This window comes from Macrotis lagotis, chromosome 3 (genome assembly GCF_037893015.1).
Source record: "Macrotis lagotis isolate mMagLag1 chromosome 3, bilby.v1.9.chrom.fasta, whole genome shotgun sequence".
Taxonomy (NCBI): domain Eukaryota; kingdom Metazoa; phylum Chordata; class Mammalia; order Peramelemorphia; family Peramelidae; genus Macrotis; species Macrotis lagotis.
The window spans coordinates 231,356,935-231,372,234 of record NC_133660.1 but is presented as its reverse complement, the minus strand read 5'-3'; the positions used below and the strand labels follow the sequence as shown (position 1 = coordinate 231,372,234).

General features: G+C 33.3%; 1 protein-coding gene and 1 non-coding gene across 2 annotated transcripts; one reads left to right on the top strand and one right to left on the bottom strand.

Annotated features, from left to right (window-relative positions):
• The first annotated feature begins 39 nt into the window (after positions 1–39).
• On the top strand, positions 40–113 carry TRNAN-GUU (transfer RNA asparagine (anticodon GUU)). The gene has a single exon. It is a non-coding gene; the product is annotated as a tRNA-Asn (tRNA).
• Positions 114–6,783: 6,670 nt separating this feature from the next.
• Positions 6,784–7,731, bottom strand: LOC141519322 (olfactory receptor 5P3-like). The gene has a single exon (XM_074231602.1). The coding sequence runs from the start codon at positions 7,729–7,731 to the stop codon at positions 6,784–6,786; it is 948 nt and encodes a 315-aa protein (XP_074087703.1).
• Positions 7,732–15,300: the final 7,569 nt, after the last annotated feature.

Below are 15,300 nucleotides of genomic sequence, written 5' to 3'. Positions count from 1 at the left end.
CAATTAAATGTATTCTAAAAGAGAGTAGGTCAGTATGTCGTCTCTGTGGCGCAATCGGTTAGCGCGTTCGGCTGTTAACCGAAAGGTTGGTGGTTCGAGCCCACCCAGGGACGATTGCGTTTTAAGTTTCCTTCATCAGACAATGTTCCCCGGCTTGTCCCTCCATGATAAAGGCAGCTTCCTCAATTCAGTTTCCGTCTTGCTTTATTGTAATGTCTGAATTCAGGATTCCAGCCCTTCTTTCCTCCCTCCCTCCCTCTCTCTTTCCTTCCTTCCATCTTTCTCTTTTTCTTTCTTTCTTTCTTTCTTTCTTTTTCTTTCTTTCTTTCCTTTCTTTTCTCTCTCTTTCTCTTTTTCTTTCTTTCTTTCTTTCTTTTTCTTTCTTTCTTTCCTTTCTTTCCTTCCTATCTTTCTTTTTCTTTTCTCTTTCCTTCCTTTCTCTCTCTCTCTCTCTTTCTCTTTCTTCCTTTCTTTTTCCTTCACCCAAAGGGTTCCATGACACACAAAAACTCCTAAACTAAAAGCATTTCCCAAAACCCAAAACAGAAACTTAAGAGTAAGTACAAAATAGAGGAAAGGCAAAAGTGAAGTAGGTAAGATGAATTTAAAAACCTGAAGAAAAAAGTAATTCATCAATAATCTTGGGAAAAGACTCTGGAGATGTTGAAACCTAATTGGGTCTATTAGACTTCTAAAAAGACTGAGCTCAGATCCTATTGGAAAGATATAAGACTGAGAATTAGGAAACATGAGTTTGAATCTTAGCTCTTATTATCTCTGAGTATTAGTTTCTATAAAATAGGGACAAACAACAATTAATTTTCCCTACCTCACAATGCTGTTAAAACAACAACCACTTGAAACATCTTAGGATCCCTTTGGGAGGCTGTTCCTCCTAAATTCCATGGAGTCAACTACTGCTGTTGACTCTCAAATATTTTCATCCTCAGTCTTGGTCTCAATTCAGGTGGTCACATGATCAACCATCTTTATACTTTTTTTGGTAAGGTTTCTGCTTCAGGCAATTATTACCTTTTTGTGAACAGGGTCCTTGGATAGGGACTAAGCAGAAAAATAGAATTTGGAAGAAAGAATTCTTTGATACCTTTGGACAGAATAATTTCAGAAGATTGTTGAGGTTGGAAATCATATTTCAAAGAAAAAGGAGGCAAAGAGAGCAGACCAACTTTTGCTAGAATGTGAGAAAAATAAGGAACTGAAGTATGAAGTTATTATAGGATCCAAAGAAAAAGTTTTTTTTAAAGGAAAACATACTTTATACTTTTTTGAAAAAAAAAGTTTCTTTTGTTAAAAATCCATCAAAATCTACCCTTCAATGTCAAATAATGTCTAAACAGTCATGAAAGGTAATTCTTCATAAATGAAGATGAGGGAACATTGACATGCTATTACTAGAGATATGCCTTTGTTTTTTCTCTTTTTAATCTTATGATTTTAAAAAATAACATGTAAAGATAGTTTTCAACATTCATTTTTATGAAAATGTCTCCCTCCCTCTCTTTCTCCCTTCCCACAACAGTGGTAATCTTATATGGGTTATGTATGCACAATCATATTAAACTTATTTCCATATTAGTCATTCTGTGAAAGAATCAGAATAGAAAGGAAAAATTAGGAGAAAAAATAAGAAAAAGTGAAAATACTGTGTTTTGATCTGCATTCTACTCCATAGTTTTTTCTCTGGCTATTTTTCCATCACAAGTCTTTTAGAATTGTGTTTGATGACTATATTGCTGAGAAGAACTAAGTCTTATCATAGTTGATCACCACACAAAGTTGCTGTGTATTATGTCCTAACAGGGTTAGGTTACACAGATAGGAAATGTCTGAGGTCACATTTAAAGTTCTCCTCCTGACTCCAGATTCCAGTCTTGGCGATCTCCATTGCTTGAGGCAATATACCTTTGGCATTTAAAGCCAGGCATATTTCTCTTCTTGGAATCAACATGGAAGGAAGAACTAGGATTAGGCATGTCTAGCAGAACTCTACTATTAGACCTAGGGAGTCATAAGTATTTTCAGCTCTCCACAAAACCATTTGCATATAAAATGTAGGCCCAGGAAGAGTACAATTTTTTTTTCATTTTTGTCTATCTCTCTCTCTTTCTGGTGAGTCCTCTCATGCTGATGTGTTTCAAGAAAAATTTTGAAGTTCATGACACACACCTGTCTAAAGAATTTGGACTACAGACCTTCTCCAATTCAAGGCATTTGGGAGATCATGCTCCCTAAAAGTGGACTGGCTCCCCAAAGGGAGATAGCAACTCATTGAGGAGATCATGAACCTTTAAAGGGTAGAAATGAGTTAAACCGGAGAGCAAAAATGAGATATTGGGGATAGAAGAGAAGGTAGCTCAAAGAATAGTGATAAAGTATGCAGGGAGTAAGGGTGGTAACTCAAGACATAAAGCTTTCAGTCTAGGGCAGGGATTTGTCCTGTTTATAGGGGCTTGTCTTGTGCCTGAGGCAAGGAATTAAAAAACCAAGCTCTAGTCAGGGGACAAAGTACTGAAGTTCATTGGTCTGTCACTGGAAAGAATTTTATCCCTGCAAAGAAAGACTGGGCATCTATGATCCAAGAGCAAGCCTAAATTTGAGAGACCCCAGTAGATTGGCCATGAGATGATAAATCATTTTGGCTATATAGCAATTGTCTTCTAATATGGTGAAGCATTATGAGCGGCATTAGGAAGTGCAAAAATTTCATGCTAAAATGACAAATCTAAATCTAAAGGTATTTGATGTATTGAAAGCATGTTATATCAAATGAGATACTTGTCAAGTACTTGGCATAGTGCCTGGCATATAGGAACTATATACTTGCTCCTCTTTCCCTCCCTTTACATAAATGTGATCCCCAAAATAGTCCAGTGTTTTTATAACTATTTTTGGTCAAAGGTTGATGTTTGATAGCTTTTGTAAAGAATGTGTACTTAGAATTTGTCCTACCCCTTAATCCTTTATAATTTGAAAGGAAAATCTTGTTCTGCCCTCCTTAAACCAAGAAAGAATTTGGTCCTCCTTTAGACTTCAAAAAGGAGTACTCACCCTGCCCTCTGGGTACTTAAACTCAAAAAAAAAATTACCTCCCTCAGAGAAAATAGCATTGTATAAGGATGATTTAATAGAATGGTCTCCAGGCAAGTGTCTTATATATTGTTTCCCTCCCCCTTTTTGCTGTATACATTTTCTGATCACCTTCAGCTTGGAGAGATTTCCTAGAGGGTTTCCATTACCTACTGGTGTTTTGGGAAATCCCAGAGAATAAAACTTCATGTCTAATCTATTTTTCTTATGCTATTTTAACTCTATGTATTAAGGTTCATAATTTTAGGTTAGCACCTTAAAGATGTCACAAAGGTAATAGAAACCATTCTTCAAAATCACCTTTCCTTGCTCCAAATTAAGTTTTGTAGTTCTGCATGACTGGTGGAGGAATAAATAGAGCAAACTGTATTGGAAGTCTCTGGGTCAAGGAGTATAGACATTTGGAGTCACTATTTCTATATTTTCAGATTTCTTTTTGGAACAATAATGTTTTAATGTGATTGTCTTTCTACAAGTCCTCAACATTGACTTTTATCATTTTGTCATTTTGTCAATTTGATGGTAAAATAATTAACCCAGATTAATTCAGACTCTTCAATTATTTTATTTGAAGACCAATACATACCTTCTCTTTGATTTTCAACATAATTGACACAATTTTTTTATATGAAGAAAACATTTTCATTGAATGAAGTTTTATCACTTATTAAGAAAACTTTGAAAGGAGTCACTGGTGGTTTACCTCTTTTTTCCTTTCTTAGTAATAGTTTTTCCTTTATATTCAGTTTTTTCATTTAAAATTTATTCTCACCTAAAAATGCAGCAAGAGAACATTTCATATATGATATAGGAAAAGGGGGGATTAATCTTCCTTGACACTATGAATTTCTATTATTTCTTTTAATCTTTAAAAAATATTTTAATTTACAGGTCACCCCTAAATCTAGTCCTGCTTGTTTATAATTCCTTCTACTCTTCCTTGGGTTCTCTTCCTTTTTTGGAATTGGAGTTGTTTCTCTAATCATCTCTTTCCACCCTTCCCCCAATCAAAAAAAAGTAAATCTCATCAACAAAAAAAAATTCCTATATTAACAGTTTCCAAATTTGTATGTTGAATTCTGCATCTTGAGTCCATCACCTCTTTATTAAGAAGTGGGTAGCGTGTTTCATCATTGGCCTTCTGGAATCATAGTTGGTCACTGCATTGATAAGACTTTTTTTTACATTATTGGAATTCTATCTGGTTTTTCTCATTTCACTCTGCATCAGTTTGTACAAGTCTTCCCAGTTTTTGTGGAACCTGCCTTTCTCATTATAGTGAATATTTCTTTATATTCATATATTATTTATTCACCATTCTGTGATTGATAGACACCCTCCTAGTGTGCAGTTCTTTGTCACTCCAAAGGAAATTGCTACAAATACTTTTGTACGTATAGTTCCTCTTTTATCTTTTTGGGGTCTCCTAGTGGTGCTTGCAAATTAAAAAAGTCAAATTCACAGTTTAACTTCTTGTTGAGCATTATTTCAAAATATTTTCCAAAATGAATGAACCAATTCACAGTTCTACCAAAAGTATAACAGCACACCGATTTCCCCACAATTGTCATGTTCCTTTTTATTCTCTTTGCCAATCTCATGTGATATGAAAACTCAGAATTACTTCAATTTACAATTCTCTAATTATTAATGATTCAGAGCATTTTTTCATGTTTGATAGTTTATAGACTTCCTTTGATAACTATATGACATTTATTGAAGTAAGTTTGAAACCAATTTTTTTAATGAATTACCCCACCCTTATCTCTGTTATCTCTTTCACAAAACAATAGTTATGTCCTTTCAAATAATTTGGAGACGTCCTTCCCAAAGGTAAGGCCAAATGAGCAGGCTTGCCCTGAACTTGGCACAACAAAAATCTTTTGCACTCTGGATATCATCATCTGACAAAGTGTATTGATTTGACTAGCACCAGGTGATCACCGAGGGATTTAGTGACCCCTGTTTCCCAGGAATCTATGAGCTAACATCCATTACATCTCTTGATATGCTTACAATCCCTAACTGTGAAGCAAGCAAAATCAGGCATTGCACCCCTGTTCCCATCATGCTATCTCTGGTTCTGTACCCTATGTGAGACAATCAATTTGGATACTGTTCCCACAGGACCCAGGAATAGTTGCATTGTTGACACATGAGCCTGCCATGGGAAATGCTATTCAAGATCTGAGGGTACTTATGTCATGGTCCAGCCCACATGAAGGTTTTTTTTAATATATATATATAAGACCTACCTTTGCCCCAGCATGTTAAACCCTCCTCCTTAGGAAGACTTCCACTTGCAAGTGTTTTCCTCACTTTGAAATAAATTAAACTTCATATATATATATATATATATATATATATATATATATATATATATATATATATATATATATATATATATGAAGAATAATGTTTACTCTTAAATATTCTCAAGAGAAGATGATTGTTGCGTCCTTGGACAGATTCTTTTGTCTTCAGTCCTCGATTATCTAGAAAGTAAAGTTTAACTTAATTTTTCATAAGTGAACAAATACATTTAGGTCTGCTTGAGATATTATTGAGTATATGAAGACTTAAAGGTTATTTAGCACATAAGCTGGAACTTCATGGAATATCCAAAAAGAAGTCAATTAGTGACTTCTCATTACCACAGCATACCCCTGACACCTTTGTCCAAAGGCACACAATTTCAGTGCATAAATTATGCAATAGAATTTTGAGTTCATTTCTACATATCTATATCTATATAGATAAATAGAAAAACAGATAGCTTATAGTCTGCCTCTACCACTTTAATTTTTCTCAACCTGGATTATAAAGCATTCAAGGTCTGTCTACATTTTGCTATTTCCCTATTAATTCCTAAAATTGTAATATCTCTTCAATTAAACTATCATCACATCTTCATTCAATTTATCAAATAAATGGTATTTAAGAAAAAATTTTAAAGTAAATTAATTTCCCCAAAAGCTTTTTGTTCATGTTTGCAATAGTATGTGCATATGTATATAGTTTCATATATTAGAAACATATTTCACTTGCCCCACATCTTAAATAGACATCTATTTATTACTATATCATTAACAAATATATTTTTAATCAGCTATGAGAAAGATCACAAAGACAGTTAACCAGTGTTGACATTCCAGTCCTGTAAACACAATCCCACCTCTCCCTTATCTCAGGATAACAAGTAAAGTCTCCTCAAGAACTTTGTATCATCTCAAGAAAAGGATTTTAGTTCATGTTGACAGGAAATAAGTTATCTTGGTTTTCCCCCTCTGTCCTCTCATCAGCTATCAGTTAACAGTCTCTACAAAATGCCAGTTAAACTGTCTTGTTACAGAAAATTCATAGGTTGAAGATTAAACTATTACTCCAAGATTCCATTGCCTCTTAAAGACACAGCCTATCTACAATCTCTCTAGGATAAACTATTGAAGTTATTATTACATTAATTTTTAATCAACAATAGTAGATGAGGGAGAAATTGTATTTTTAAAATATGCACCAAAACATATTTAGAACACCAAGACATTTCCACATAACAAAGTCTGTGTCGAATAATGGATTCTGTGGTCATTAGACATATAATTAATTCATCTAATAACAATTATGACTTGGTTTCCTTCAACTCCATTTATTACTAACTTTCTACCATAAGCATCACTATGTTTTTCTTAAAAACAACTGTTTTCTACTTATCAGTTTCCTTATGGCTCCCTTAACTTCCTTATTTCTCAAGCTGTAGATCAGGGGATTCAACATGGGGATCATTACAGTATAGAAGACAGAAACTACTTTGTTCTGGTCAGTTGAGTAACTGGATTTAGGCATCACATAAATGAAAGTAATAGTCCCATAAAATAGAGTCACTGCAGTGAGATGGGAGGTGCAGGTTGAGAAGGCTTTGTGTCTTCCATCAGTGGAGTGCATTTTCAGGACAGAAAAGAGAATGTATACATAAGAGATGACTATGATGAACACTGTGACCACAATAATTGACCCAGAAGTGATAGCAGGAATAATTTCAGCAAGAAAATCATGGGAGCAGGAAAGTTTCAGTAGAGGTGAGTAGTCACAAAAAAAATGATTAACTTTATTAGGTCCACAGAAGGACAGACTCAATAAACAACCAGTAAAAGCCCAAGCATTCAGACAACCACCCAGATATGATGCAATCACTAATAGTGTGCAAACTCTGGTGGACATGTTGGTGGAATAGAGCAGGGGACTACAGATAGCCACATACCTATCATAGGCCATTACAGACAACAGAAAGCATTCTGCTGTTCCAAAAGTGACTACAGAACACAATTGAGATGCACATCCTGCTAGAGGGAGTGAAGGAATTTCCCCAAGAATATTCATGAGCATGATAGGTGTAACTGATGAGGAGTAGCCAACATCTACAAAAGCCAAGTGACTGAGGAAAAGATACATTGGAGTATGAAGTTGGGAGCTATTTCTGATTAAGATGATTATGCTAAGGTTACCAATTAATGTGAAAATGTAGACACTCAGAAATATCACAAAGAGAATGACACGAAGAGTTGGAGAAGCTGTTAATCCCAAGATAATGAATTCTGTCACTTCAGTGTGGTTTTTGAATGACATCTATCTTAGAAAAGTTGCCTATTGAGAAAAAAAAGAGAGATTTGAATGGGATACAAGACTAAAATGTAGAAATCTAGACATCCATATATATTATTTACTAAGCATATACTACAAAGTAACTATTTGAGGGGAATGAAGGGAATGCAAAGATGAATATCATGCCATCCTTTTACTGATGGAGTTTGAAGTCTAGTAGGGGGTTACAAGACCCAGAAATAGTCATAATAAATATATAAGATTATCAAAATACTTTATGTGAATAATATTCTCCAAAGAATATTAAAGTAGGGGGGCAGTTAGGTGGCATAGTGGATAAAGCACTGGCCTTGGAGTCAGGAGTACCTGGGTACAAATCTGGTCTCAGACACTTAATAATTACCTAGCTGTGTGGCCTTGGGCAAGCCACTTAACCCCATTTGCCTTGAAAAAACCTAAAAAAAAGAATATTAAAGTAGGGACCAATTAAGGATTCATAGAAGATATGTTTTTGTCAATTCTCTATTTATATTTCAGGATCTCTTGGATATAAATTGTATAAAAAGGGTCCCCTCCCCCAACTTTACAACTTCTTTTATTCAAGATGCCTTGATTTTGTTCATTTAAAATTTTAAAATTTCATATAGCAGAAATTATCCATTGAGCACCAGTATATCAAATAGCCTACTTTGTATTATTTAGTGCAATACAGGAGCTCTCAGAAGGAAACTTAAAGATGACTAAAAAAAATTATGATTTTACAGAAGAGGAAATGATTTGCTGCTCAATGTTAAGGTTGAGGCTAAGACTAAAACTAAGCTTGGCAAGTATTTCTCAATACAATTCATCATTATTCTATAAAATATTGGTGCCTTCAAAAGCCACTGTATGAATGAGTATTTCATTAATTTTTCTGCAAATATATTTTGTAAATGTAAAGTTCAAAGTAAGTTTTAAACAGATCAGATGTATTTAAACTGATTATTCTTGGTAAGTAACTATCAAACTCAGTTTTATACTGCTGAAGGAATGAAATTGCTTTAAGTATCCTCTCAATTTTGACATCTAGGATCAAAGACTAGTTCACCCAATTCAAATTGCTCAATATTGGATGAAAATTATTTTTCAATCACTCTGTCATGTTCAGATAGAAGTTGGATCATCACTTGCATGAAGTTCATTAGAAATTTTTGGAAATCTGTACAGGGAATGTCAGTATTTGGTGGGATTTTTGAAATAGGTGACCTATAACTTGGTTCATTGTATTTCTAATCATAAGTACTATGGATTATCATCTTAGAGGAATCCACTTTTTGAGGGGCCAAAAGGGCATTGAAAAAATGCCTTATAAAGGATTCAACATGTTTCCAACAATGGCTATGAAAATTGTTAAACACATTATCAAGGACATGAATGATTGGAAAATGAAGTGGATCTGTGTTATGAAGCAATAAAACAGTTAAGATATAACAAATCTGTACTGCTATCCATTAAATATTAAATGATCAAGATTAAGATATAAACTCCCCTCTATGCAGGATTTATGGTAGAACATGGACAAGAATTTCACAGGAATGAGAAAATAAGTATTGGTTAGGGTTCATATAGATGATGGCAGTACACATATCCCTGGGATTCAAGAATCCAGTAAATTATCAAAGAAATACTACAATTCTATATTTATGTGCATGTATAATTGTTTACCTTTTATTGTTTATGTTTGACCTACAATGCAAATAAGATGCTTCAGATAATCATAGGAATTATATCTTAGACATCAATAATTGTGTTGTGCGATACTAGCAGAATTAGACTGACCCAGGTAACAAGTAGTGGAAAAGGGAGCAGTAGAAAGAATGGAAGGAAAAAAATGGTTCAAATGTATGAGAAAAGAGGAAAATGTGATAGGGAAGAAGTATAGAACAGATGGAGAGGAAAATTTCTGAAGACAATAGTAGCCATGGGTGCCCATAATTTCCTTTTATTTCAATAAATGATTTTTAACATATATTAAAGTTCTACTACTTATTAAAATTCAATTGATTATCAAGAATAAAGTTTCCTGTTCACTCAGGAAGTCATTTAGTATCATTCAATCAGGGGAACCTTCATTTTGTAGAAAGAAGCTAGAAAAACAACTGAATCCATTAAAAGGCATCATTTTAACCTGATATCAGGACCCTGGACAGAACCATACCGTTCTCTACTAAACTGTCAGAATCTTATTTTTAGCACCCTACTTGACCCAATCACTCTGTCATCCCTTCTAATTATCTTCCTATATATTTTCTTCCTTCCACAATCAAACTCACAGAAAAGGAATCTATACTTGCTGCTATCACTCCTTTCTTCCCAGTCCTTCTCATTTTTCATCTGAATGCTGATTTGAATATTCCAGTGAAAGCTGCTCTATTCAATGCTACAAATGATCTCTTAATTTTTCCTCCTATGTATCTGTTTATTTCTCTTTCTCCTTTGTTGGATTAGAATCCATGTTCTATTTTTTATTTTATTTTTACCATGATTGAGCACCTGTCTGTTCTGAACATTCTTCTTTTCTCCCTCTTCTCTACTCTTCCTATTGCCTCATCTATATGTAGTCTTTTCTAAAATCTTGTTAATTCTTTTTTCCACAACATCTCTCACACCTACCCTCTTCTCTGCATTTTCACTGTCATTACTATCTCAGACTTATAGTCCCTGTAGCTTGGACTATTCTGACAACCTCTTAACTGGACATTGAGCTTCTAGTCTCTTCCCCCTAAAAATCTATCCTACATATAGTGGATAAAATAAATTTTCCAAAGCACAACTCTTACCGTTTCATTATTCTACTCAGGGATCTTTAGTAGTTCACTTTTGTTTTTAGAATATGATATAGAAATTCCTTAGCTAGATATTTGAAGTATGTCACTATCTGCCATCAACTTATCTTACTTATTTCCCATTATTCTCCTTCATTTATTATATATTTCAGTCAAACTGTCTTATTTGCTGATTCCCAAACTCAGCATTACATCTCTTAACTTTGTCTTTGCATAAATGGTGCCCAATACCTAAAATTCATTTCCTACTCACTCTTGCCTCTTAGAATCCTTAGTTTCATTTAACTCTGGGCTCATTTACCATGTTCTGCAAGAAGTCAAATTTTTATTGTTCTTTCCCTTCTCAAATATTTTCTGTTTGCTTTTCTGGAAAAATATTTTATCTCACTAGTAAGATATTAGCTTCTTGAAGACAGGAACTGTTTTACTTTTTTTTGTATATTCAATCTCTACTGACTTGCAAATAATAGATGATTAATAAATGCTAGTTGAGTTGAATTAAATTAATATCAGTCATTCACTTTGGAAAACTACCAGGCACACATGTGGTGGCATCATCATCATAATCTCATGACAATAAAACTCATAAGTTAATATATACTTTAAATTTTATTAAGTATTCCCTGCCAAACAACTCTTTGAAAAGGCAAAGAAGAAAAACAAGACTCTGGTTTGTAAATGACTTTTCCATGATTACTTACCTAGTTAAGCATCAGACATGGAATATAAACCTGGTACTCACTCAACCTCTAGTTCTCTCTCCTTTGCAACAGTTAAGTGCTTTTTATTTCAGAATTCTTAGTGTATAATTTTTTGCCTCACTCTGAAGTTTCAATCTGAAAGAGGGAGGAAAAGAGAACATACAATACCTTTGCAAATATAAAGACACATGAATTATATGCTTAGCTGAACATATTCTATCAGACACTTCCTGTTTGTAGTTATGCTTCAGTATACGTAATGTAATCAATGACACATCTGAATTTACTAAAGAGCATACTATGCTACCATAAGGATTTATATACACACGTTGCTTCCAAATCAGTACCTTCATATGTCACTTTGCACAAGGGATCAAGAACATAAAATCTCAAATCTGGATACAATCTTATTTTTACAAAAAAAAATGTAAATGGGCAGAAGACAAAAAAGACAGAAAAGTTCAACATCCATCAAAGTATTCATAGTAAAAATTTTAAAATATATAATGGAAACAAAACATGTACCCATCAAACAAACTGTGTTGTAGAAATGTACTACCTACTACAATGCAAATGGATATAACCTAATTGAGTAGCAAAAATGCAATGATTACCAAACTGCAATTGGAAACATCAGCAGCAACAGAAACAAACTTAAATTTAAATGTTAATCATTGCATCCAAACTTGATTGGGAAGAAAAGTTGATTAAATACACCTCCCTCTCTTCATTTCTGATATGGAAGTCTGTGGGAATAGAATGTTGAATATACAGTCAGAATGGGTCAAATCTTGGTTAACTTTTTAGAATAGCTTTGTTTCTCTTTAATTTTTTGTAAAAATGAGATTTACTTTATGGGTAGCAGATTTGAGTAACAATATATTCTGAAACAAATGTGATATTAAAAAGAATATATTAATAAAAATAAGACATATTTAAAAATAGATTAAAGAAATAATTACATTAGGCATATGCACACAAAATCTCCAAATGTTGCCATTGTAAGAGGAAAAGGCAAGCCTGTATGAAATGTGATATGACATGACGAATAGATATAAATATTGTTTACACCAGCAATAAGGAATAACAATGGTACCTGTTGATGTAAAACATTCATGGAGTGAGACCCTAAAGAACTTTCTTTACAAGGTATTTTTGCCACATTTATGTTGAGCTTAGTGACATGGTATATAACCCCTTGCGTAGCTTAGTCACAAATACAGGTAACATCATTAAAAATGCCATTCAAAATCCAGTGGGATTGACAAAATTGCATATTCACAAATGAGTTCTCAGGGGCTCCATTAATTCTCTCTTGGTCTTTATCTGTCGGATAAAAATATATATTAGAATAGACAGCAAATTAATAAAGTTATAATCTGGCATAGATGGTGTTAAAAATTGACCTTAAAAATTATGTGGCAATTGTCATTGTGACAGTCTACATTTTACAAAAGAAATGACTCTAGTTAACTCACTAGATCCATCTTTGTTAGGTCATAATCCATGTTGTCTACTCGTATAAATATTTGAGTTGGACAGTCTCCCTCATCTACACTAGCAACTTCAGTTTCTACATTAAAGATATTCCTGATGTGGAGAACTACCCAATGTGGAGAACTACTCATATTTTGAAGCTACATTGACATGTTTTCAAATCTCCAAGGGATGGTCTCCTGGGATTTGAATGATTCTGACATGCAAATTCAGATTCCCCATAGGACAGTTAACATATCAGATGAACCAACAATTAAAACTGATGGTGATATCTGTGAATTATTTATCCTTACAAGCTCCAGAAATCTTATATGTCCATTTCAGAAAGTTAACAATTAACTGTTTAATAGACATTTATTAAGTACTTACAATGAGGGACAATATATGCTAGGTGCTCAGAATACATTATACATCATCAAAATACATAAGCATGATATAAGTGAAAGAATTGACATTTTATGCTTCTTTTAAAAATCTTATCACAAAGTAACACATTTAAAAATTATTTGTAACATTTTCACATTTTTATGTGTATTTCTTTTTGTTCTTCTGTGTATATTGGAATGTTTGTACCATGTTATAAACAGAATTGCCCAGATCTATTAGAAACGAGGGTTAGGTAAAAACAGGAAAGAATATTTCCTGAACAGAATTCAGAAATCTCCCACAATATCATATTCAAAGTCCAGTGTTGTTAGGTCAAAGAAAAAATATGCTAAGGAATCATAAAGAAAGAATTCAAATACCAATGAATTTCACAGAACTTGGAAGAAACTACTTGATGCATAAAGCAGATACACTTGAGCATTTGTAAGAGGATATACAATGATGAAGTGTTTAATAGGAGAGGAAAAAAATAGATTCTTTTCCGAATCACAATGTCATCAAGGGTCATAGAAGGATATAATGATTTAACATCTACATAAATGTAGATGTAAAATCATGTTATAAATAATATTATAGTTTGAAAAACACTTTATTTTATCCTCACAACAACCCTGGGAGGTAGATGCTATTATTATCTCCATTTTTCAGATCACAGAACTGAAGCAGACAAGTCATACCCAGGTCATAAAGTTAATAAGTGTCTTTGAAGCCTGCTCTTCCTGACTAACTGGGCTAGTTTTGGTTATAGTTTGTGAGTCTTAAGAAATGAAAGAAAATAGAAAAACAGGAGAAATACTAGAGGAAACAGAAGTGGGATATGAAGAAACTCACTATTTCACATGATAGAAATGAGAAGATGAAAAAATACAAGCAGAAAAGGTTGTGTGGAAATAACCATCATATGATCCTGACATTTGTATGAACTGGACAACAAAAATTGGTCACACACACAAACACACACAAACTTTGGCATAGAAATACATTAAATGGGAAAGTAAGTGAGGACAGGGAGATGGGAAAACATAGTTATAGAAAAAAGATGAAATACAAGTCATCAACAAAATAAACTCTGATGTAGGAGGATGACCCATGAAAAGAAGATTGTTGTTGTTCAGTCATTTAAGTCATGTCTGACTCTATGACTTCATTTGTAGTTTTATTGAAAGAGATACAAAAGGGGTTTATCATTTCCTTCTCTAGCTCACTTTACAGATGAAGAAACTGAGGCAAACAGGTTAACTGACTTTCCCAGGGTCACACAGCTAATATATATCTATAGCCTTCTTGACTTTAAGTGTGGTGCCGCACGGTTACTCCCAGTAAGAGGATGAAAGGGAAAGAAAGTGAAAATGTGTGATGGGAAAGGCAGAAAATAAGAAGGGAAGTAACATAGAAACAGATCCCTTCAGTAAGTGATCATTATCATGCAGTGTACTCTTCCCCATCCCTCCCCCTTATTCTCTATAAAGGGGAGGACAGATGGCCAAAAGGAATAAAATGTAGTTAGGATGTAGAAAATCTACTATTAATGATTATAAATATGAATGGCAATGGCATGAATTCACCCATAGAATAAAAAAGAATAGAAAAAAATCACTTAGAAAGTCGAAACCAACAATATATTCTTCATAAGAAAAATATTTAAAACATAAGGAATCACACAGAATTAGATTAAAAAGGTGGAAGGAAATATACTTTCAAATGAATTCAATGTACATTTTTCAGAATCAGATAAATCTAGGAAAAAGATAAATATGACAGAAGTAAGGGACCTCAAAAAAAGTTAGAAAATTTATATGTGATAGATCCTGGGGTTTAATAAATGGGAATAGAAAGGAGTATACATTCTCTCCTCAATGAATGACACCTTTAAAAACTGACCATGTGGCATAGCATAAAAATCATATGAACAAATAGAGAAACAAATACTTTTTCTTTAATCTTTTTATTCAGGTCAATACAATTTAATTCAATAAAGTACATCTGAAGACAGGATTAAAATTCATTAGAAACTAACTTAATTCTAAAGAATTAGTGGGTCAAAGAACAAATCAATTTTTAATTTTGGGTGAGATTAGTAATAGATGCTGAAAGGGTGAAAATTATCAAAACATTTTCAAAATGCTCAAAAGAGTAAAGCAGAAAGTTTCAAAGGAACAAGTAAGACTGTTTGGAATGTTATG

What these genes read in the sequence shown, in the direction of transcription:
- LOC141519322 (XM_074231602.1), bottom strand. Translation starts at nt 7,731, where the DNA reads ATGTCATTCAAAAACCACACTGAAGTGACAGAATTCATTATCTTGGGA.